At 35.7% G+C, this 25,953-nt stretch overlaps 1 protein-coding gene across 3 annotated transcripts; it reads left to right on the forward strand.

The window, feature by feature from the left end:
- Positions 1–1,456: 1,456 nt before the first annotated feature.
- Positions 1,457–24,889, forward strand: tbc1d12b (TBC1 domain family, member 12b). 3 transcript variants are annotated; one of them, XM_022669339.2, is made up of 16 exons: positions 1,457–1,543; positions 3,115–3,224; positions 3,342–4,301; positions 6,931–7,042; positions 8,479–8,535; positions 12,256–12,377; positions 14,425–14,507; positions 15,262–15,379; positions 15,714–15,820; positions 16,523–16,603; positions 17,719–17,813; positions 17,954–18,025; positions 18,669–18,797; positions 18,917–19,026; positions 19,736–19,994; positions 21,045–24,889. In XM_022669339.2, the coding sequence occupies exons 3-16, from the start codon at positions 3,430–3,432 to the stop codon at positions 21,111–21,113; spliced, it is 2,286 nt and encodes a 761-aa protein (XP_022525060.2). In that variant the 5' UTR covers positions 1,457–1,543; positions 3,115–3,224; positions 3,342–3,429; the 3' UTR covers positions 21,114–24,889. The 3 variants fall into 3 exon arrangements, with proteins under 3 accessions (XP_022525060.2, XP_049320793.1, XP_049320794.1); XM_049464836.1 differs by having other exon boundaries at positions 6,946–7,042; XM_049464837.1 differs by lacking the exon at positions 8,479–8,535.
- The last annotated feature ends 1,064 nt before the right edge of the window (positions 24,890–25,953 follow it).

Genomic DNA, 25,953 nt, shown 5'->3' on the forward strand with positions numbered 1-25,953 from the left:
AGTCCCCCAAATATAAATACCATTACATCTTTTAATGCATTAGAACAATAATAAAAGCATATTATTATTATTATTATTATTATTATTATTATTATTATTATTATTATTATTATTACATAATTTCCATGATAACAGAAAACAATAGTAATAATAAAAGTCCCCCAAATATAACTACAATTATAACTTTTAATATATTATAACAATAATAAAAAACATATTATTATTATTATTATTATATTTTCCATGATAATAAAATAAATATAAAAAATTAAATTAATAAAAGTCGTTCATAAGATATAAACTAAAATATAAAAAAATATACTATTATGGTTGTTGCTATATTTATTAGTGTGTTTTTTTTACCTTTATTATGTTATATTATAAAAATATAGTATAAATGTTATAACATGTTTATTATTATTATTATTATCATCATCAATAATAACAGTAATAATTTACTTAATATTACTTACAATTATAATAACAAATACAATAAAAATAATAAAATACTAATTGATTAAATAAGAACTAAAAGACGGACAGGTAAAATAAACTAAATATTTCTATTATAATTAGCTTTGCAAAATTTCCACTGTTTATATACCACTTACAATAAAAGTCCCCTAAATATAAATTATAAATAATAATAAATAATAATAGTAGTAGTAGTAGAAGTAGTAATATTAGTATATTTTTGCATGATACCAAAAATAAAAAATAAATATAAAAAAAAGATTAAAAATAAAATTAAGGTATTAATAACAAACTAAAATATAAAATCAGTCCAGTGTCATTTCCAGCCGCGGTGCTGTGATGTCAGTTTAGCATTCGCTTAAAGTTAGCATTTTTCTAATTACTACCCTTAAATGATCTCAAAATTCAGAGAATCCAGTGATGTTTAGGAGGTAAATGTACACAGAATAAAATGTACAGGGTTCTGAACATATTTATTTACCATAGAATGTGACAGAGGCCAGTTTTTTGAAAAGCCCATTCAAATTCCCCATTTACTCAAACCACTTAGACGACACGACTTCAGTGGTCTATAAGGAGCCGGTGTTCTGTCAAGTTGTGCTACCTTGTAAAAACGTGCTGCCCTAGTAGTATTTAATTTTAAAGAAGGTAAAAAATAAGATAGGATATTTGGATAGCCTGAATAACTTTATCAAGTAAAGTTAAAACGTTAAGGTCATAATCGTGATTAGAACCTGTATTTTTTATATAGTTTTATAGTTTATTGTTATTTTATATTATTATTTATTATATATTTTAACATTCAATCAGGTTATTGATTGCTCTCAATAAATAGTTAAGGAATTATCATGAAAAACATGAAAACATTACCAAAACAAAATGTGTAAAGAAGCACATATCGACAGGTAGCACAACTCGACAGAACCCGTCTCTGCGGGCTGCAGTACGGGGTTGTTACCGGGCGGGAGCAGCAGCGTGCCGTTTTCCATCAAAAAGCCGTAAAGACGTCATCGGCTCTTTAAGATGGCCGCGGATGAGAGCTGTGGAGACGGGAGCTGCTGATCCGCCGGTATTTATCTTCCTCCTGACGCCGGTTTATCCCACTGTCACCGCTTCCAGCGCGGCTCAGTGTTCATACAGCGCTAAGGCTGATTCGGTTCGCCCGTGGTGTTGAGGATAGTGAGCGGCGGGCGGGCGGCTGGTGAGAGCGGATCTGGCTTAGGGGGTTCCTGTGGGGTCGAGTGCGTGAGGAGGAGCTTGAATGGTGTGAAGCGGCTTCAGGAGGCTCCGGGAGGCTCCGGGAGGCTGGCACTGTTTATTCAGGCCTGATTAGTGGTGCCAGGGAGCTCCTGAAGACAAAATATATACTGGGAAAAGTGTAGTAGCGTTAGTTAACCTAGCTTAGCTAAACCTAACCTAACCTAACGTATCCTTGCTCACTGACAGAGGGCTGGTATGAGGGAGCCAGTGGGTAGTTAGCTGAGCTGAGCTTTGTTCTTTAACTAGTTAGATTAGTAAACCCAGCTAAGTTAGGTTTAATACAAGAGTTCTCAACAACCCTGGTCTTTAATGTTAATTTTGGGGAAATGCTAACGTTCTTCTAACTAACACGTCTAGCCTAGCTTGCATAACTAATAGCTAGCTGAGTTACCTGCTGCATATCAGGTAACCTAGGTTGTAAATGAGCTAACTAGCTTAGCTAACCAGTTTAGCTTACTGTTTTGTGTAGGAGCAGGTAAACAAAAACAACAACAATTATTCAATTAATTTGCGATTATTTCTGGCATGCCCTCCTTTTGTTAGCTTTTCCTGTCACTTCAAAACAATAGAACGTGCTGAGATGCCCAGAAGTTATTTAAACCTGATATATTCTGATATTTAGTGAGATATTGAGTACTATGTTGTTTTTGGGCACTTTTGGTGACCAAGCGGAGCGTGCATTTTGCTCTCCAGTCCTTTCTGTAGTGCATGTTTTGGTAGTGATTAGTTGTGTAGGATAGGGGTGTGCCATGAGATATGGTAAGCAATAATATTGCCAACATTTTTGCATATCTTGAACAATATTTTACTGTACCTTTAAATATCGTGCACATTACCCACCCCTAATTATCACATCAGGATACTACTTTTTTCTGTTTTTAGCAAAAGAAAAAATCACACTGTTCTAATTTCCCATTATATATCTACTAGAAACAGATCTGTCCAGTGTCATTTATTTTACTTTAATCCTAGATATATGGAGTGCATTATTAGTATCATGCAGTAGTATATTCTTGAAGTATATGTGTTTTGTCATATTATCAAGTGTATCGATATTGTGAAAACACCATGAAATATTGTGATATTATTTCAAGGCCAGTATGTAGGAGTATGGTAAACAACAACAACTAGGTCTGCAACTAACGGTTATTTCCTGATTAGTCGATTATTTCTGCCATGTTCTCCTGTTCGTAGCTTTCCCTGTCACTTCACAGAGAGAGAAATATGCTTAATGTGTGATTCAGATATGTAAATGTGATGTATTCTGATATTTAGTGAGAAATTTAGTTGTGTGATTTGTTCTTTGGGGTCTTTGGGTGACCAAGCTGATTGTGAATTTCTCTCCCCAACACTTTGGGCCGTGTCGGCACTGAAATTCAGAAGGGACAAATGTTTATAATCAACGCTGATTAGTCGATTATATCGACTAAACGTTGTACCCCTAGCAACGACAGCAGCGACAACAAAGACAACAACAGCTAAAGATGCAGGTAAGTGAGCCTCCCTTTTACTCCAGGGAGAAATTAATGTGTTTCAGTTCGCAATATTAGGGTGGTTTTATTGGGCCAACAAATATGATTGATTGATTGATTTTATTTTCTATACAGGTTGACCACCTGTGCACACAATTGTTCCCGGTCTCTGCAGTCCAGTAACTAAGATGTAACTACCCTTGTTGACTCACAAGGAGGGCTGATGGTGGAATCGGCAGCTGGAAGCCGGGGTGCAGAGGAAGGGAAATCCCCCTATGCTGCTCATGGTCCTGGTAAACAAGAGGAAATGGATGGACCAGACCCTCAGGCTGCAGTTCTGCACGGCCAGAAAGAGCAAGATTGCCTGACAGAAAGGGAGATTAGACAATCCAGTAGAGGAGAACAGTGTGATGTGGCTTTTGCACAGTCAGGGGATGAACTGCAGCCGCAGCAGAAACAACTCAGTCTCCATCACAATGGTAATATGGGATACATCCTTTCTACAGTGTCCCCGTGTGAAGCGTGCGACCAATCTAACTCTGCTGGATGCTGCTCTTCAGACAGAGATGGCAAAGTAGTAGCTAATGGTGAGCTACAGGTAGATTCTGATGGATTACCAGCACCATCAACTAGCTCTGTCTCATCTTCCTCAAAATCTCAGTCGCATCACACCGACCAACACAATGACAGAGATGAGCCCAGCAATGCTGGCTCTGAGTGCACTTCCAGTAGGACACTATCCAGCACCCTTCTACAGGAAGTTCAGGAAGTTAACAATGAAGGCCAGGATTCAGAAGAAACCTCTGAGGCAGGTCCAGAATCCAGGCTTTACTCTCTCCGGACTTTCTCTCAGAGCGATTTGCTCACTGAACCCACTCCACTAAGCCCTGAGGACACAGACTCCTGTCCTCTTCCAGATGGACAACAACAACACGACAGCTTGACATTCATGAATGTGAGTCTGAACTCTAGAAACACGTATGAAATCAACAGACGCCAGAGTGCTCCAGACAACATCCCTGGAGGCCTGAGTGTTGCTGCTTCAGATGCTGCTCTGAGGCAGAAGAAACATGGCATCTCTGAAATCTTCGGCAGGTAGGTGCTCCCATGACTCTCAGTCATCATAAGTGTTTTATATGTATGCGTTCTCAATGCAAATGTGATAAACACTTATTGTCATTTCTATATGTTGGGGACGCACGATAGTATTGGAATTGTATAGGTTCCAGAGTCATCATCGTTGACTGATGCCTAGATATGTCCGATATTTCAAACCGGTGCTTGCTGATGTATTTATTGTTTGCTGGAAAAAAACAAGTGATTCTGGCCACTCTTGTAGGCACAGATATGCATTGCAGGCATTCTTGTGTTATGTTCATTTTTGCACCAGAATTATTTTTACACAGTATTTACACAGTATTTATCATGTTTTGGCAGAATCCGATTTTTCTTACATTTTTTTGCTGCATATTAACCAATTAAACAGGATTTTTTTCATTCTCTGTAATGAAATACAGTACTAGTCAAAAGTTTGGACATACCTCTTCTTCTTATTCAATGTGTTTTCTTCCTTTTTAGGATTTATTTACATTGTAAATTTAATATTGACTACTATATAAAAACCATACAGAAACACATGTTGAAGAAGCATATTTATTTTCAAGGACAGATCTGCACAACTAGCTCTGCACAAAAGCTCATCCCAAATCACCTCAAATCACCATCTTAGTTCATCAGTTTGATTTAATACAATATGATTTAATAAGCATATTGAAGAAATCGAATATCCTGTATAATTGGATGTGTAGCATAAACTGATTTGATCATTTTGATCAATCTGATGATCATTTTGTCTGTGACTCAAAATACTTTGATTAAAAACTGTGATAAACTGTGTATTTTGAAAATGTCTTTAAATATTGTGATTTATTATTTTACCAGATCACCCTGCTTTATCAGTGAGTGACATAGGTTGGAATTATCTTATTGACTGAAACAGAAGGAATATGTTGTGATTTAATATTATATTGTGATCTAAATTGCTGTTGTGTAGCCTTGCTGCAGTATTCTTTTTCAGTGTTGAGTTTCTGTAGATCACAAGAACCATAAAGCAAGCTCATTTGACAGTCATGCGCATTCCACACACACACTGCTGACAGTAGCTAATGCTTTAGGGCTCAAAAAGCTAAGAAAACTGCAGCACATGCTGATCAGCTGCTGACTTTACAGCTCAGTTCAGCAACACTGCAATAACACCATTCAGTCATGTACAGTTTGCAGCATAACTCAACATTCTTTATAGTTATAAACCTCAGGGACATGTGACAGGAACGGTGGACAGTTTGATAGTACTTTATCATATACAGGGCCATCTCAAAAAATTAGAATATCTTTGAAAAGTTTCTATATTTCAGAAATTCAGTTAAAAATGTGAAACCCATATAGTATATGGATGTATTACACACAGCTTGATATATTGTAAGCGTATTTTATTTTAGCAGGCAGTGTGCCAAGTCCTGCTGGAAAATGAAATCTGCATCTTCATAAAAGTTGTCAGCAGAGGGAAGCATGAAGTGCTGTAAGATTTTGTGGGAAAAAAACTGCACTGACTTTAGACTTGATAATAAAACACAGTGGATCAACACCAGCAGATGACATGTCTCTCCAAACCATCACTGATCATCAGTAAATTTTACATTTCATTTAAAGTAAATCAAGGGATCAGAGTCTGGAGGAAGAGTGGAGAGACACACAGTCCAAACTGCTCGAGGTCTAGTGTGAAGTTTCCACCAATCAGTGATGGTTTGGAGAGACATGTCATCTGCTGGTGTTGATCCACTGTGTTTTATTATCAAGTCTAAAGTCAGTGCAGTTTTGTTTTCCCACAAAATTTTACATCACTTCATGCTTCCCTCTGCTGACAACTTTTATGGAGATGCGAATTTCATTTTCCAGCAGGACTTGGCACACTGCCCACACTGCCAAAAGTATCAATTGGTCTTATATAAAATTCTAATTTTCTGAGAGACTTTTTGATTTTAGGGTTTTCATTGGCTGTAAGCCATAATCATCAATAATAAAATAAATAAACGCTTAAAATAGGTCACTCTGTGTGTAATACATCTATATAATATGAGTTTCACATTTTGAACTATATTACTGAAATAAAGTAACTTTCAAAGATATTCTATTTCTTTGATATGGCCCTGTATTGTGATGAATTTAGTTTTCATGTTTTACAATATACTTTTTCTAAGCATATGCAGAATATTGTAGTAGGTGCTGGTCAATATGACTTCAAATCAAACCGTCACAATAATTATCATGTCGATTTATCATACAATATATGTTAAAGTGGCAACAACATGAGCGCCAATGCTGATTCAAAAAAATTGTAAGCTAAAATTTTTTTATTGCCGATTAGCCAGCAGACTTTGTCTGAGGGAGGAATCTGTACCTACTGTCTGTGGCAAGTCAGCAGATGAGGGAGATGTTTGTATTTTTAAATAATGATTTTTGTGCTTCTGTCACAGTTATGCATAAGTTACCTTGTTCAAGCTTTGCCATTTAGCACAGGCTAACACTAATGTGTCATAAACGCTTAATATACACATGATGTGGCTAGCAACAGCTTATTTGCATGAAAGTGACAGGTGAGATGGTGAGATGTGTCCAAACTTTTGACTATTGCTGTACTGACTCTCTTAAAATGTGGGCTTATCAGGGGCTTGTTCTCCAGGAGGCAGAGGGAGGTCCAGAGTGCACCTGGCTGGAAGCTTTTTGGAAAGGTACCACTGAGAGAAAGCCCACCAAAAGACTCCAAGACTATTCAGCAGGTCAGTCCCAACCACCCACTGACCTCAATTACACGTTCACACTAGTGACCACAGAAATGTAAATTAGTAAGTAGGACTGACTAATGTTGGGTTGTTTTTTTAACATTTTAAAATGCATTAAAATTTTTTTCGTTTATTTAAAATTTTATGTTAAGACCAGTGACTGCACCTATTGACCAGTGACTACCTGCCAGTTTATCATGTACCAACTGCATTTACTCAAACAGCGTATTGAATCTCTGTGAATTTCACTTCCTTTTTAAAAGAGCAGTTTCACAAAACTCGTACAAGAATCGTACATTGTACATATAATTGGTATTAGTGGTGGTTTATACACCAGTATCTAGATCACATCACTGGCATACTTAAATCTCATGCTACTCTCAGAGTTTTGAGAAATCTTAGATGGATTTGCGTAGGAGGAATAGGGATTGATTTGTCAAACAGAGCCTAGACCAGGGGTGGTTGAAGTCCAGCCTTGATGCCAAATGCGGCCCACGGGTTTTGTGTTTCTGTCGCAGTAAAGCATGAACTATCTTGTTTGTGTTTTTCCAATTAGCACAAGCTAACACTAATGAGTGGTAAACAGTCATATAAATATAAATATAAATATAAAATTTTTGTTCAGTTTTTCAGTAATTTGATATCCTTTTGCAGTTACTGCACTAAAATTAATGTCAGTGTAAATAGTATATTAATTGTCGGAATTTCCATTCATATTTTGGATACAATGTTTTGAATAATTGTGTGTGTGTGTGTGTGTGTGGTTCAAGTTTGAATCCATGTGTGCTATGCAAATGAATTATAATGTTGTAAAGCGAAATTCTATTCTTCAGACCAATCAAAGACACCGGGATCCAAGGTCCTCACCCTTCGCTCTGTGAACATTTAATTCCTACTGTTCTTCAGTATCACTGTAGCATGTTGTGTTGCATCTAAAACTAAATGAAAAATTATGCACACAATAAAAAGTAAAATGCACACACAAAATCTAAATTTCTTAATTAAAATTGTCACATTAATTTCATTATCTTAGGCACAGTAGGTTTAGAAACAGGCTGATGAATTTGATTGTTGAGTTGTAAATCTGTCAAATGTCGTAAATGTTTCATAAAAGGTTACTTACCAAGACCCTGATTTTGTATAAAATAATAATAGTGTAACAAAACTAAACAAACAAAAAAAGTAAAAGTAAATACAGAAAATATTCTTGTTTTCAATAATATTGAGAGAGAAGTTTTTTTTTTTGTTTTTTTTTTTTTGTACAAATTTCTGCCAATATTATTAATACGATACAACATGACGCACCACTACCTCCAGACCCCACCCACAGTGTGCCCAGACCCTTCTCAGGATCGTTTCTGAGCTTCTCTCTCTCTCTCTTTCTCTCTTTCTCTCTCTAACCAAACTCACTCTCTTCTGTTTTCTTCCTTCAGGAAAATAACCCAGGCAATCTCACATCTGTGTCAACACCCAATCTCTTAAGTGCAGGGGTAGGCCTTTATTCCAACCACTCTCACTGTCTGTGTCGTGTGCATGGAGCACAGCAACATTGCTTTTCATTGGTCATTTCAGCCATTAACATGTGACTTGTGTACACCTGTGTACAGTATACACCTGCAGTAGCCAGGAAGTGGGACATCATTGTAGCAGTTTACAGTTAATAGCCACTAGACGTGTTAGTCAGGATCTGCAGTAGTGATGTGATTACACTAGTTCCTCTGGGTCAGCCGAGGCCTGTGCTGCTCTTCTGCTCTCCGGCTTATCTGCTTTCACTTTAGAGTTTGTTCCTTCCCGTGATTTCTTCTGTGCTATGCTATGCAGTACTATAAAAACAAAACTCTGAATACAAAACAGAATGCTGAGCTAGATTTAAATTGTTATCCTCAACCTATAACTTTAATTTTATCAATTTAATTACATGTAGTGATCAGGCAAAATGTATTCCATATGCTGAAACACATTCCTGTCATTCCAGTTTTGCACTGAAGCTCCAAGGGCTACCAGTAACAAGTGATTAAAATCTATGTAGATTAATTAGCACTGTACTTTATATATATATATATATATATATATATATATATATATATATATATATATATATATATATATTATATATATATAAGGTTTACAATTTAACATAGAAAATATGAATTACTAGGGTATAGTGCTGTTTGAGCAAAAATGTATATCACTGTATTTTTTAAGATTCTGACGGTTTCATGGTATAGTACGGCATTTAATATAGGTTTGTGGCTTACTGTACTGTTAAGGCTACGTAATATCAAACATTGAGACTTTAAATGAAGGCTTTGAGTAGTATTGGGTGCAATCTACAGTATTAATATATTTAAAAGGGCTAAAAAGTTTTAAAGTTTTAAAAAGTTTTATCTCTTGTGCTGAATAAATGATTCTGTACCCAGGACCGATTCTGGACTGGTCTGGGAGATTAGAGAAACTTTTTTTTTTTTCTGAGCTGTGCATCGATTGCATAATTCTGTATTGTTATCATGTTACAACAGTGTTGATTGTATAAGTTGTATAAATTAAATAGCCGGTTCATTTTGCTTTTCAAAGAAAATGTAATTACAGAACCAGTGCTTACAAATATTCATTGCAAACCAAACATGCCATGTACAGGCCAACAAACACAATACAGAGTTTCTACTACATATATTGCAGTGGTGGCTCACATCTACAGAACTATAATTGACCTGCAAGTACAGAACTGATATGAGCTGCAATAGTTTTTCTGAGCTGGATTGCTCACTTAAGTTGACGACATACTAAAGTCCTGTGTGAGCTAAGACTTCACACTGCCCTGACGCTGAGGAAGACTTCTTGTCCTACAGTATCAGAAACCAACAAGATGGCAAAATTTGAGTGAGATTTGACCATCAGCTGCGTAATAATTTAGATTAAAATCTAGTGTTGGACTGAAATGGAAATTTTTTTTCACACTAGCAGAAATTAAACACAGCCTAATTTAATTGCAATTCAAATAACAAAACTGCAGAGGACTATTAGTTTAAAATAAGGAATACAGACACAGCAAGCGGCCTCTCCTTGGCTGGAGAGCTTTAGCCACATTGCTAGCTAGCTGGACTGCTCACTTATGTTGATGACAGACTGCTATAGGAAGCCTTTTTGTCTGTTTTTAGCAATATTGCATAACTAGTCTTTCTGTATCTGTTTAAAAAAAATCAGTGTCCTAAAGTACCTTAAGCCAGCAAAGCTATTAGCTGCTGTAGCCTCTTAGCTACAGTGCAAAGCGGCATTGACCTAAGTGATTGAAAACATTTAGAATAGTTGGCTAGGTTGTTGAAAACTAAATTGTTTTGCTCAGTTATTAGCCTATTTTATATGTAACACAGTTAACTTCACTGTCGTCATTCTCATCTTCCATTCATTTTCTCCCTCATTTGGACACTCTTGGTAACTTTTCCTTTATGTATGCATGTTCATTGGAGTAACTCTACAAATCCATATACTACATTTATGAATAATTTAACTACAGCGAATGCTCTAATGTGAGTATTCTCAAACGGGGAAATATAATGATTTTCTGGATCTCTGATGCACTTCTGTAGGTTTGCTTTTTTCAGTGATGCAATCTGCATTGTTGTCTGGACCAATCGCTGCCAGGAGGAGCTGTTGGAATAAAATCATGTTTAGTTTGTGTCATCTTTTATATATGACATATACTGCTGCATAGATTTGTGATCAGTTCAGTGATAAGTTCATGTGGTACATATACACATCATGGACATACAGTACCAGTCAAAAATGTTGGCAAATCTTTTAATTCAATGTTTTTCTTTAATTCTTTAATTAATTAATTTTCTACATTGTAGGTTAATGTTAAAGACATGGAAACAGTTAAGGGACACGTGGAATTATGTAGTAAACAGTAAAAAAGAAAAAAAATTGTCCTCCACGTTAATCTCCTGATCTAAACCAGATGAACTGAGATGGTGATTTGATGTGATTTGGGATTAGCTGAAGGAAAAGCAATAACTATTGTTCAGCACCTCCAGGAACTCCTTAAAGACACTGAGAAAACTATCCCAGATTACTTCCCTTCATGAAGACACTGAGATTAACAAACAAAACAAAAATAAATAAAACAGGATGAATGAGAACAGATGGTGCTGTAAATGACTTCTGAGCAACAAACATGGACTGTTTATGTGAATATTTTGCAATTGTCATGTTTATTTGTATAAGTATTTTATAGATGCAGCGCTAGATATTAATATTTAAATATGCAGTATTTTTAAAGCATTGTTGTATATCACTATTATATAATAGTATTATTATTATTATATAATAGTCATATATATTTTTTTACTTTCATCTGATGAATGCCATGTAAGCATAAATGTAATGTTTTTATTGTATTGTGTAAAAAAATCTTTCTATTTAAGTTAGTGTTAACTACTGCTTAAAGCTTAATCAGCATAGTGTGTGATTTCTTCAGCTTTCTGTCTCTGCTGCTGCTGTACTTTTGGTTGTGCTTAAATGTGGTCTGACCTTTTGTTGTTGTTGTATGTGGTTAGTGGTGTTTGTTAGCTCTCCTGTGTTCTGGTGGCATTTAAGGACTTTATTCTTTATTCTAACGCCTGTCTAACCAAAACTGCACACAGAGCTAACTCAGACATTACTGATGAGGAGACCAGCCACTGACTGCTGTATAAATGGGACTTTTCATAATGCTAATCTTGGCACTCATTTACGGATAAAATCCTGCCCTTTAGCAAAAAGAGGAAAAGGTTCAGGAAGTTTTGTGGCATTATTGAGTCAAAAGCTACAAAAACGTTGAGGTTTTTGTGATATTTTATCAGTGGTTAAAATGTTGTTGAAATGGTCATTTTTATACCACAGTTACTGACCCTGCAATGTGATTGGCTGAGAGAAAGGGGTTAGACTGTTAAACACTGGAGGATTCCTTTTGACTTGCATTCTTCATACTCAAACCTGCCACACATGACCTTCATTACTTCTTTCTTTTCATAGCCTCAAGCTGCAGCCTGCTTTGTGATCATGTGTGTCATCTGTCATTTTTGCCTTTCTGTTTATCTTTAGCAATTCCTCAATCGTTCCTGAAACCACCACTAAATCATTTTCTCTCATAACATTCCTTCCATATAATTTTAATTGCAGAAGGGTGTATTATTATTAAACATTTCTTGTTTTTTCTTTAATATCTGCAGGAATATGAAGCCAAGGCGAGTAAAGGAGGCAGTAGCCCATCCCAGTCTGCTCAGGGACGACGCAAGAACCTGGAGTTTGAACCTTTGTCCACCACAGCGCTCATACTAGAGGATCGACCAGCGTGAGTGTCATTTATAGCAATAGGGGAAAAAAAAAAAAAAATTATAAAGCATTTAATACCAATCTGCCAAAGTCAAAGCCCCCCTGGCTCATAAAGGGAATGGCAAGTGATGCACTGATTTTACGTTCATTTTACTTTACACTCGCAACACACCCATAATTAATTAAGATAATTAGTGCATGCCTTTTGCATACTTTTCCCGTTGTTTCGATAGCACAGACACACTGACACGCACTAAATCCTCGTGTGAGGATGAGCTCATTAGAAAAAGTAGTAGCTGTCTCTGTGCCAGAATGTCAAGCAAAATTAAAGTTCACAGAAGTTTCAGACTCCCTTGGTTGTAGGTTTATCATCACAGTTGTCTGCTTCACATTTGCTAAAGACAGATCATGAGAGGAATCATGTAGAGAAGCGTTTGACTGAACTAGGACACTGGAGCTTTGGCAGGATGTGTGTTTGGCCTTCTACACTAGATCCCTGAAGCGCAGGGTGTGGTGTAGAGTTTAGGCCGGAGTGGAGATCACTTCTCACGAACAAAGGGCTAAAAATAAGCCTTAGCTCAGACAGCCGCTCTTGTTTCACCACATGCGTCTCTTCAGCCTCCCCAGCACTGCTTCTGTCCTGAGGCACTTATTAAGAATGAATGATTGATGAAACAGGAGGGCACTTCTCGTATCTGGACACATGGAGAAACTGACCAGTGCTTTGACTTGAAAGCTGAACATTTATTTATACTGTGTTGTAGGGTTGTGTACTGGCAATAGGGGTGAACGATATTTCTATAAAATAATATCACAATATTTCGGGGTATTTTTGTGATTTTTTTGACAATATAACAAAGCCTATTTTGAGAATATACTACTGCAGGAAAACAAATATTAAAGATTTCTCATACATTCAGTAGAAACAAAAAAACATTTTTTTTTTGTAACTTAACCAAGTATAACCAAAAAAGTAAGTAAGCTCAAAACTAAAGTGCTAAATATTTATTGCATCATGTAAAATGCAAACAAAAAAATTGAGCAAATATGAATACATTCAGCAAATAACAGAACAAATACACAATTGACTGCTTTCAAGAATTGCACGATCATGATATGATGTCTTTGTGTTTTTTTTTTATTATTATTATTGTGTGTGTATATATATACATATATATATATATATATATATATATATATGTATATATATATATATATATATATATATATATACATATATATATATATATATATATATATATATATGTATATATATATATATATATATATATATACATATATATATATATATATATATATATATATATATATATATATATATACATACATATATATATACATATATATATACATATATATATATATATATATATATATATATATATATATATATATAGTGTGTGTGTATATTGTACAATATGGCACAAAAATTCAAGAACTTGGTAATTGGGTACATAAAACGATAGGATTTATTTGATCACAGTATATTGGATACTGTAAACAAGGCCCTATATATATTTATTTATATATATATATAAGAAAACTGTCATAGTATAAAAAAACTACATATAATATTTATAAAATCTGAGTTCGGGGTGGGTGATATGCCCCTAAAATAATATCACAATATTTCAGGGATTTTTGCAATAACTATATGCTTGGCAATAAAAAAAAACACTATAAATATTGTATAATATCGTTCACATTACTGCAACAAAAGTAGGCATTTTGTTTTATGCATATCATGTGTTTTATGCATAATATCTGTATTGGCCAATAAATGATTTTTGTAGAATTATACCACATCCCTTTTTTTTTTTTTTTAATAATCGGCATTGATTTTTCTGATATTTCAAGCTTATATTTGCTGACATATTTATTGTTTGCTGGAAAATAACCCTGGCTGTGCTACTTTAATATTCATTCATTTGAGCTCATTTTTATTTCTACACTGCTGTCTTGTGGGAGTGGTTTAAACACAGCACTACTACTACTATTTTTTTTTTTTCCATCATCTTGATTTAATTTTTTTGTTTTCTTCTCAGGAACCTTCCTGCTAAGTCTGAGGAGGAAGCTCAGCGCCATCGGCAGGAATACGATGAGATGGTGGCTGAGGCCAAAAAGAGAGGTAAAGACTTTTCACTCCAAACTCATGTTTCTCTAAATGACACGGACTGTTTCTTCCGCTGTCCTTTTCGTTTCCCACATGAGCATGAATGTTGTTGCTGATTTGTATCTTGTTAAGAATTTTCTTCAATTTGTTCATGAGATTCCTAAAATTCATGTCTTGTTGATGTGTTCTTAAAATGCAGATTTGTTCACAGCTCTGCCCTTACAGTGCTGTGAAAGTATTTGTCCCCTTTCTGATTTCTTTTGTTTTTGCTTTACAAACACATTTTAATATCAGACATAGATAACCTATACTTCAGATATAAAGCAGTTTTTTAATGATTATTTCAATTATTAAGGGAAAGAAGGAATCCAAACCAACCTGACCCTATGTAAAAATTTACTTTTTTCCACATAGGTCCAGGTTGTTTTATAGAATTTAAAAACAGGTTTTTATGTTTACTTAGGTTATCTTTGTCTGATGTTAAAATTAGTTTGTTAATCTAAAAAAACATAATTGTGATTTAAAAAAAAAAAAGCAACAACAGCACTCTATAATAATGAGTTCCTTTAATATACCTCATACGTAAAAACTGTGCAAGCGTGTGTTAAACTACATTTCTATTTAAGAATGATTAGTAATGAGGTCCATTGTTCATTAGATCGTTGCTAATTGTCATAAAGCTAGCTTGCTATCCCTTCTAAATAGCAACAGTAGAGTCAGGAAACCATGGTATTGTCTTTGGGGCTAACTTGCAGCTGTGTGTAAGTAGAAATGAAGGAGGCCCAGAAGAAGAAGCAGCAGATGAAGGATCGATTCAGGCAGGAGGAGAGCATCGCCAATGCTATGGTGGTCTGGAACTCCGAGATTTTGCCCAATTGGGAAAGCATGTGGGTAAAACTTACGGCACATTCACATTAATGTACAATACAAGTGTTTTTTCTTTTTTTTTATGTTCTGCACTGTACATTAATACTAAACTCGTCCAAACTATGAAGGAAATTAACGTTAATTACTTGAATTTCTTGACTCTTAATGTGTTTGAGAGCATCAGTTGTAAAGTAGTGAAGAGGTAGAGTTACAGGTATACAGTGAATAGTGAATATTTGTGTATGTTCTAATTCGTATTATGGCAAGAACTATTCAACTAAGTAAAGAAAAACATAACCAAGAAATGATGGTCAGGCAATCCAAAAACCTCTTGATTTTTTGCCTTTTTTCCAGGCGTGGAACACGCAGGGTTAGAGATTTATGGTGGCAGGGCCTTCCACCCAACGTTCGAGGCAAAGTGTGGAGTCTGGCCATAGGGAATGAGCTTAACATCACTTCAGGTATTGTATTTACTGATGGTTTTTAAGTACTGTATTTGGAATAAAAAACTATATATATATATATATATATATATATATATATATATATATATATATATATATATATGAAAAATGGTTTTACATAGCTTGTTGAGGTTGTTTTGGGTAATCTGCTCAAAGTTTAAGATTACCCAAACAAGCATTTATTTTATAAAAAACAGACAAACTAATTACATTTAAATAAATACAAATAAATAGTAATTTGTCATTTTATTTGTGTTTTGGATTAATTGAGGGACATATGGGTAATCATTAAGGCTACAGGTCCCATCTCCCTTGTCTGCAAAAGTTGTTAAGAAGCTAAACAGTCTAGCAAAACCCCTTAGATCTGGACGATAAAGGGAAATTTTATTAAAATTGCATTAAATGAAGCGGTGGCTGGCTTCACATGTATCAGAGGAAGCATGTGTTAGTCTTCATCCTCCTGGTGTGTTTGGGCATTAGTAGTGATAGGGGAGTCCTAATAAGTGGGTTGGGTAAATGGCTGTGCAAAATTGGGGAGAAAATGGATAAAATAATAAAAAAATAAAATAAATTGCATCAAATGATTGTGGGCATGCCTTGTTGTAAAGTCATTCATTTTCTTCCATTTTTTTCCACCTCTCTCTGTCTTTTTCTCTCTGTCTCTCTCTCTCTGTCTCTCTGTCTCTGTATGAACTGCAGACCTTTATGAGATCTTTTTGTCCCGGGCCAAAGAGCGCTGGAGGACCTTCAGTGAGATGAGCTGTGAGGTGGAGTCTGAAGGTACATCTAACCACTAATCCATTTTAACAGAAACTTTTAAGGAGAAAATGGAGAAAGTATAACATTGTCTCATAGCAAATTGTATACAGTTATTTAAAGTATTCATACCCCTTGAAATTTACCACATTTTATCACATTACGCCCACAAACCTCAATACTTCGGAGGACCATCTTTTTCTGCCGATACAACTACAAGACTTGAGACTTTTAACTCTTACCACAGAAGCTCAATGGGATTTAGGTCAGGACCTTGACTGGGCCATTCTAACACGTGAATATTCTTTGATCTAAATCATTCCACTGTAGCTTTGGCTGTATGTTCAGGGTCATTATTTTGCTGGAAGGTGAATCTTCTTCCTAGTCTCAAGTCTTTTGCAGCCTCAAACAGGTTCTGTATTTAGCCCCCTTCATCTTCCCATCAACTCTGACCAGCTTCCTTGACTTCCTTGCTGAAGAAAAGCATCCCCACAGCATGATGCTGACACCACCATGTTTAACAGTGGGGATGGTGTGTTCAGGGTGATGTGTGGTATTAGTTTTCTGCCACACATATATGCTTTACGTTTAGGCCAAAATGTTAAACTTTGGTCTCATCTGACCACAGCACCTTCTTCCATATGTTTGTGCCCCTACATGACTTGTAGCTTCAACCTTCAAACACTACATCTTATGTCCTTCTTTCAACAATGGATTTCTTGCCCTGTGGACAGATTCTCCCACCTGAGCTGTGCATCTCTGCTGCTCCTCCAGAGTGACCATAGGCTACTTGGCTGCTTCTCTAAATAGTGCTCTCCTTGCCTAGGCTGTCAGTTTAGGTGGACGGCCATGTCTTGTTAGGTTTGCATTCGTGCCATTCTCCTTCCATTTTGGGAAACATTTGAACGCTATGTATGATTTGCTGTTTACTTCACAATTACTTGCTACTTTGTGTTGGTCTACCCCATAAAATTCCATTAAAGTACATTAGGTTTGTGGGTGTAATGTGAAAGAACTTGGAAAAGTGCAAGGGGTATGAATGCTTATTTAAACCACTTTGTGTTTTGACTTCGTGAATAAACAAAAAGCAGTTAAAATATACTTTTTTTTTTTTTTCTCCCATTTTATTTGTCACACAGACAATGGAGCATCGCAGGCAGACCGTGAATCCAGCCTGGATCTGATCAAACTGGACATTTCCCGCACCTTCCCTTCACTCTTCATCTTCCAAAAGGTTTGAAATAAAAATACTTAGAAGGCCATCAAATGTTTGAGACTCAGTTGCAATTTGAATGATGTTAAAATGCAGATAAATTGATGTAAAAAAAAAAAACAGCGTTAATTTAAGACTTATTGCTGTTAATTTGTTGTCAGGGCGGACCTTACCATGACCTCCTCCACAGTGTGCTCGGAGCTTACACTTGTTACCGGCCCGATGTGGGATATGTGAGTATTACTTTCTGAGAAAACAAAGACAATTTCTATATTAAATTAGGTTAATTATGTTCAGTAATAAATTGAGTCAGTCAGTATTGTCCTGTAAGTCCTGTAAGGTCCAGCGGGCTAAGCGTGTCGACTATGATCTGGATATCGCTGGTTTGAATCCCAGTCATGCAGCTTGCCATCAGCTGCCAGAGCCCTGAGAGAGCACAATTGGCCTAGCTCTCTCTGGGTGGGTAGATGGTGTTCTTTACCTCATCACTCCTAGCGTGATGTCAATCAGCACAAGGCGTCTGTGAGCTGATGTATCAGAACCGAGTCGCTACGCTTTCCTCTGAGTGCGCTGTGATGCTACTCGGCAATGCTGCATCAGCAGCAGTTCAAAAAGAGGCGGAGTCTGACTTCACATGTGTCGGAGGAGGCATGTGCTAGGCTTCACCCTCCTTGTGTTGTGGCATCACCAGTGATGGGGATATACAGCTGACTAGTAGCTTAATGGGTGGGAAAAGCAGCCTAACTAAATTAGGGAGAAAAAAATGGGAGAAAAAATTTGAATAAATTAGTAACACATTTTTAAAGTGGACATATTATGCAAAACTCACTTTTTGTGTCCGTTTATACTGTTTTTGTACTGTTTTATATATTTCAGGTGCAGGGAATGTCCTTCATTGCTGCCGTGTTGATCTTGAACCTGGAAGAGGCTGATGCGTTTATTGCCTTCGCTAACCTCCTGAACAAGCCATGCCAGATGGCTTTCTTCAGGGTGGACCATGAACTGGTACCACCAGCCTTTAACTGCTGTTTTTATTGCTCTGTTTAGATCAGTTTCTGTTTTTACTGGGTTGATTTACGGTTTCTGTGCTAATTTTTTATCATTTATTTATTTTTTTACTGTAGATGCTGAAGTACTTTGCAGCTTTTGAGGTGTTCTTTGAAGAAAATCTCCCGAAGTTGTTCAGTCACTTCCAAAGCTCCAATCTCACCCCAGATCTCTATCTGATCGACTGGTGAGTTCATCCATACATTCAAGAGTATTTAGTTCTAATGCTCACACTGGGTTTTGACAGCTTATATTAAAGGGCAGGTTTTAAAATTTCCAATATTTATTTAAAACTTCAAAATGGAGCGGAATTAAACTTCACAAAAACTAACATGAACAAGAACTGGAATAGACGTTAAAGAAATGCCTTTTGGGGATTTGTACTCATAAATAAACTTAATTGGCAGGTCTGCTTTCCATAAAACAAGAACTATACTTGTATATGTATAGTATTGATTTGTAATTGTAAGTATAATTTATACATAGTGTAATCTGACTTTGTGTTCTTCATTTTGCTACTGGTTCAGGCCTTCCCACCCTTTTTTAAACTTGTTAACTTTTTAGCTTAATCAAATGTATTAATGACATTAATACAAAATGAATTGAGTTAAATAGTACAAATAAATGCAGTAAGTCTTCCAAATGAAGATACAGACTCCATTTCAATTTTGAGCTGACAGACATTTCTAATCAACATTGTTGATTATGTCAACTAGTTGTTGCAGCCCTAGTTGGCGGTATTGCATAAGTTTCACTTTAGGGGATATGAGGAAAAAGCAGGTTTTAAGTAAAAAAGTAAATGTTCATTGTCTGTGCTCCTGTTAAGTGTAAATAGTGTTTTTTTTTTTTTACATTTGTGTTTGTGTATTTGTCTGTGTTTGTGCGCATGTGTGCAGGATCTTCACTCTCTACAGTAAGTCCCTACCGCTGGATGTGGCGTGCCGTGTGTGGGACGTGTTCTGTCGTGATGGAGAGGAGTTCCTCTTCCGGACGGGCCTCGGGATTCTGCGCCTGTATGAAGAGGTTCTGCTGGGGATGGACTTCATCCACATTGCTCAGTTCCTCACTCGCCTGCCTGACGACGTCTCAGCGGACCGTCTGTTCAGCTGCATCGCCTGCACGCAGATGACCAGCAGTAACCGCAAGTGGACCCAGGTTTGTTTCTCTTTCTGCAGTGAACAAGCAGCAGCTTCCCAGAGCAGCAGTTTTCTAATTCAGCAGGTTCACAGAGCAGCAGCTTCCCAGAGCAGCAGCTTCCTAATTCAGCAGGTTCACAGAGCAGCAGATTCTAAATTCAGCAGGTTCTCAAAACAGCAGCTTCCCAGAGCAGCAGGTTCCTAATTCAGCAGGTTCACAGAGCAGCAGATTCTAAATTCAGCAGGTTCTCAAAACAGCAGCTTCCCAGAGCAGCAGGTTCCTAATTCAGCGTCTTCCCCGAGCAGCACCTTCCTAATTCAGCAGTTTTCCAGAGCAGTAGCTTCCTAATTCAGCAGCTTTCCAGAGCAGCAGCTTCCTAATTCAGCAGCTTTCCAGAGCAGTAGCTTCCCAAAGCAGCAGCTTCCTAATTCAGCAGCTTTCCAGAGCAGCAGCTTCCTAATTCAGCAGCTTTCCAGAGCAGTAGCTTCCCAAAGCAGCAGCTTCCTAATTCAGCAGCTTTCCAGAGCAGCAGCTTCCTAATTCAGCAGCTTTCCAGAGCAGCAGCTTCCTAATACAGCAGCTTTCCAGAGCAGCAGCTTCCTAATACAGCAGCTTTCCAGAGCAGCAGCTTTCTAATTCAGCATCTTCCCAGAGCAGCAGCTTCCTAATTCAGCATCTTCCCAGAGCAGCAGCTTCCTAATTCAGCATCTTCCCAGAGCAGTAGCTTCCCAAAGCAGCAGCTTCCTTATTCAGCAGCTTTCCAGAGCAGCAGCTTCCTAATTCAGCGTCTTCCCAGAGCAGTACCTTCGCAGAGCAGCAGGTTCCCAGCACAGCAGCTTCCTAATGTAGCTGCTTTCCAGAGCAGTAGCTTCCCAGAGCAGAAGGTTCCTAATTCAGCAGGTTCACAAAGCAGCAGCTTCCCTGATGAGCAGCATCCTATTGTCTTAAAAACTTATAAAGACATGCAATCTGGTGAAGCTTAAAATCCAGAAAAATGACATTTATATTTGTATGTGCAGAATGTTTTTATTAGTATATTAATACATGTCTCTTCTTCCATTCTTCCAGGTATTTAGTTCACTCATGAAGGACAAAGAGATGGACAAAAGCAGCAACTCATCCCCAAAAAACTCCTGACGTACCCAGCCTAACGCTGATCTTTTTTTTTTTTAATACTGAATCCACTTTAAAAAAATAATATGGCCTTTTAAAAGAGTAAGTTAAACCTTGAAGGCTTTAAATGTAATAAAATTAAATGTACCAGGACTGAGATCATGATGGGAGGTATGAAACATTTGTGGGTGAGTTAAATACTGATTGCTTCATATAAACTATTTAAAGAGATTATTTCTAATTATCATTTAAACACCAGAAAATGAAAAAAAAAAAAAAACACAAAATGTAAACTAGTATCTCTTGGATTTTACACAGAACCAGAAATGTGTAGAAATGTAATATACTGACTATATACTTTCACCCACATGAGAAGGTTAAAACCTCAGTTGCAGTTGTTGGTTAAACTGGGAATTTAATTGATTGATTGTCAAAAATGGAATTTCTAATGTCATACGCAGTGACGTGTATTTTTCTTTGTTGTTGATTTATTTATTTTTTAACATATATTAGATTAGATTTTAATATGTGAAGTTAATTTGAGCAGTTGTATAGAGTGGTTTGGCGGACCTAGGTCTTTTGGGCACGAATCAGAATACTGCCCTGAAATGTGGACAGCTGCTTTAAGGACTGCAGTAAAGCCTGTTTTCTCTGGAACAGTTTTGCCAGTATTATGTAGGTCAAAGGAAGCGTGTGATTAGGGCATAGGAGTTGCTGTACAAATTCTCCAGTGTTTTCCAACCAGCTCTCTGCCTCAGCTGTACTGTATGGTTGATTGGCATGGACCAATTTTTTTTAATGCTCTATCAATCGAAGGTTTTAGAACACCCTTAGCTCTTTAGCTTAACATTGGACTTAGACTTAGTTTCAGCAGTGAAGAGAAGAATTAGAGGTCTGAAAAGTGAAGTGCAGCAATACAGTCTTTGCAACATGATAAAATAATAAAGCAGTTTGTCTGGGTCACACAGCACTGCTTCAGGACAACTAAAAAGAGGGGTGTTCTAAAACTTTGACTGGTAGTGAATATGGAATACATAAAAATGTGTGTCAGCTGTTGATGCATAGAGATAGGTAAAGGTCAGTGTATCGCTTATCAGTATAATCTTTTGACCATTTGAGTCTAAATTTAAAAACACAAAACTTGGTGTAAAAAAAATTGCTAAAATAGTAAGAAGAAGAAACAGGTTGTCATTATTTTTTTGTTTTTTTGTTTACTCCATTTTCAGATTTTGTAACAAAAGTAGGTTAAATTCAGAAAAAATATTATTTTTTTCCTGAATTTCAAAACATTAGGGCAGAAATAAAAACTTGAAGCTTATAAAAATAAATGAAAGTCTATTTCCTACTTATTATATTAAATGGAACAATTAAATAATAAATAATTACATTTCTATTTTTTTAAATATCTGCCTTTAATATTTTTTTTATGTTTCTAGATTCTGTAACAAAAGTAGGTTAAATTATAAAATCAAATGAGAAAAAAATCAAATGAGTTTTTTCCCTTTATTGTCAAGTTTAACATCAAATGGTCACACTTTACACTGACCGGTAAACACTGCAAGATCAATTCCAAAAATAACTTTTATTTTGGAATGTTCTCATACAAGTTGCATAAAAAAACCATTATTCTTTCCACCAGCGTTGTAACGTACTGTATAAATGACCAGCAGTTTTTTTTTTTCTGAGATTTGCTGTTTGATAAAGGATTCCTCAGAAATCATGCTGTTTCAGCAACTAGTACAACATTGTACCCAATGGCAATATCAGCTAATATCGGCTGCTTTCTTCTTCTTCTTCTTTTTCTAACATATATTTAGTACATTTGTCTATAATGTACTTGAAGCTGTGATCGACATGAAGGATATTGGTTCTTAACTTACAGATTCTTAACAGTGAGATTCAGGGAAAAGGACAAAAAGACTTTTCATATGACAGAGGTTTTATTTATACTTGTTTTTATGTTGTTTTTTTTGTTTCTTTGGAACAGGTCATCCATGATGTGCAATTAAGTGAAAACTTATAATAATCATAGTAATCACACCATTCTGAAAGTATATTGATTATGTACAGGATTTCTGCCCATTCCAGGGTCTACTTAAAACAATATTTCAGTGTCTTCTATTCCTAATGCGTATCTGTATAATACAGTTTATTCTTGCTGCCAGGAGCTGCATTCCAAAGCCTAGGCTGCAGTGGAGAAAGGGTGGCTCCTCTGTAGGACTTTTAATTCTCCTTGTAAGGCTGTTTTCAGTTTGAATCAGTTGATAAGTTTGTTAACTTGGAGTATTTTCCACCTTGGTTTGGTTTGATTTTGTTTCACACAAGGAAAATCACAAAAACAAGGAAAATCACAAATGCAAAAAAATGCGTCACAGTTGTGGGTAACAGTGTCACAGTTGTGGGTAACCAAATCCCTGAGGACAGATCAGTTGTGTTTTGTAAATCACAGCCTCTTTTGAGCTGATCCTCCACTGCAGCATAGGTTTTAACACAGCAGATAAATGAGACACTTTTCTCTGTATGTGGGTAAAAAAAGCAAGCAACTGCTTTTCTGTTCTTTTCTGTGGGAATAAAGTGTACGATGCAGATGAGGAAAACAGAGATTAGACTGATATAGAAAATCGCTGCACTGAAAAAGTAATGCATTGGATTTATTTGATTTGACTGTACTTTTTCCAAACTGGTTATAGCTCCAATGTTTAATTACAATTAAGGGTCTTGTTCAGTTGATTATGAAAGGAATGCCCTTCCATTTTAAAAGCTATACAATGTCAATTCTGTTGATTATTTAAATTATTCCTGATCATGTTAACTTTTTTTTTTTTTTAGTTATTGTAACATAAATTGTGATAATAAGGATAAAGCAACATGTTGAATCTTTTATGATGATCATATAAATAATAATTAAATTAAGTGTGGATTTAACTCAAATTGTCTATGAAAAAATATTGATTATTAAATATACACATTCCAAATCATTATTGTAAATAAGAACGTGTTCTTAATGACCTGCCTGGTTAAACTAAGGGTTAAATATGAAGTAAATAAAAAATAATATAATGTATCTATTTATTAATTGCAAAACTTCATCTTTTAATTGTATCTATGGTGCTATACATATGCATTTATAGTTCTATAATCAAGACACTAAACTAGAAAAACTGCAGTAATAGAGATTATGTTTGGCCCCATCTTTTCCTCAGGAGAGAAATTAAAGAGGAAGACCCGTTATCTAATCCAGAGGAGGTTCTTCCCTCATGTTACACTTTTACATCAGTGCAGGTATAGTCAGAGACTGAACTGCTGAACTGTTGTAGTATTGAAATCTGTGGTTTATTGTTGAAATTCAGTGCATTCTTTTTTTATGTGTTATGATGAATTTAGAATTTTTTATTTGGATACACTGCAAATCTACTTTTTCAAACATGGTTAAGAACACTACTACAGCTGAATTGGTTTTAAAGTGATTTCTCTGGTGTAACTCTGGTGTGTTACAGTGAAATTATGTTGTATCATATGTATGGTTGTGTTTTTGCTTTAATATTTGACCAAATACAAAAACCCGTGTTTCTGTGAGTTTAACTCTGAGATATTGAACTCTCTCTGTTCTGAACTGCATCTGTATCTGTAATGAGTCGTTGTGAAAAAGCAGGCCTGTGTACTGAAACTCAACTTTTTTTACTCACTCCATCACTTTTATTGTACAGTTTTCATACTGGACGATAAGAAGAAATTGTAAATATTTGATGAAATACCACTAATGTAGAGCATATGTAAATAAATTGGAGAATGGAAACGTGCCCTTTGTGTTTATTTAGATTTTTTTTTCTCTTTTTACCTTCATGTCACGTCATATTAAGCATAAATATTATTTGTAAAACAGTTATAGACTAAACACAATATAACAAAGGACAAATTCAGGTTACAGTATAGTTGAATAACATAGCCAGCATAATATATTTTTTTTGAGCACTGATTAATTGATCATGCCACATTACACCTAACCATTACATTTCTATACGAAATCTGTCATTTAATATAGCGAAAATATTTGGAATTTCTGGTGGCTAATGTGCTTTTCTGATAATATAGGTCAAAGTATGTTTTCCCAGATTTGTTGTTTGTATCACAAAGTGAACTATTCTTCTGGGAAAAGGAAAGAATCTGCAGCACAAGTAGCAGTAATGTTATATATGGATTTTCTTTTTTTTTTTTACTTTTCAAAACTGAAAGGAATATCATGGCCAAGTAGTTTATTACTATTTTTGAGTTTTGAGCCAGTTAGTTACATTTATTTTGGACTAATTTCTGCTTATAAATAGTCTACCTACATCTAACAGTACCAGTTAAATGTTTGGATACAAAATTCAGTGTTTTTTATTATTTAAATATAAAGTATTCTAGATTAATACAAACATCCAAACATATGTTTAGGCTTTTAAACTCCAGTTATAAGCATTTTAAACTCAGTGCTTTGACTGTAACTCCAGCATGAGCTCACCAACCAGCCAATCAGTTCACAGTAACAGTAATGCTAGCGTCCAAAAATCGTATGCTGTAGATTAGAAAAAAGTTTTTTTTTTTTTGTGATTTAAGTAAAATAAGTTATTAAACTTTCACGCCCATTCATTTTGGACTCACTTGCGGGTTTCAGTCGATTTCTGCTTATGAATAGGCTACCCACCTTTTACAGTACCATTTAAATGGATACACTTTAAATTAAGTATTTTTTAATTATTATTTTAAAATATATTGTATTGTTAATAAGTACAAACATTGAAACATACTTTTAAATGCTTGTAATCTCTGGTTATAATCATTTTAAACTCAGTGTTTTGATTGTAACTCAATAGAATATAAAACC

Source organism: Astyanax mexicanus, chromosome 15 (genome assembly GCF_023375975.1).
Source record: "Astyanax mexicanus isolate ESR-SI-001 chromosome 15, AstMex3_surface, whole genome shotgun sequence".
Classification (NCBI taxonomy): domain Eukaryota; kingdom Metazoa; phylum Chordata; class Actinopteri; order Characiformes; family Acestrorhamphidae; genus Astyanax; species Astyanax mexicanus.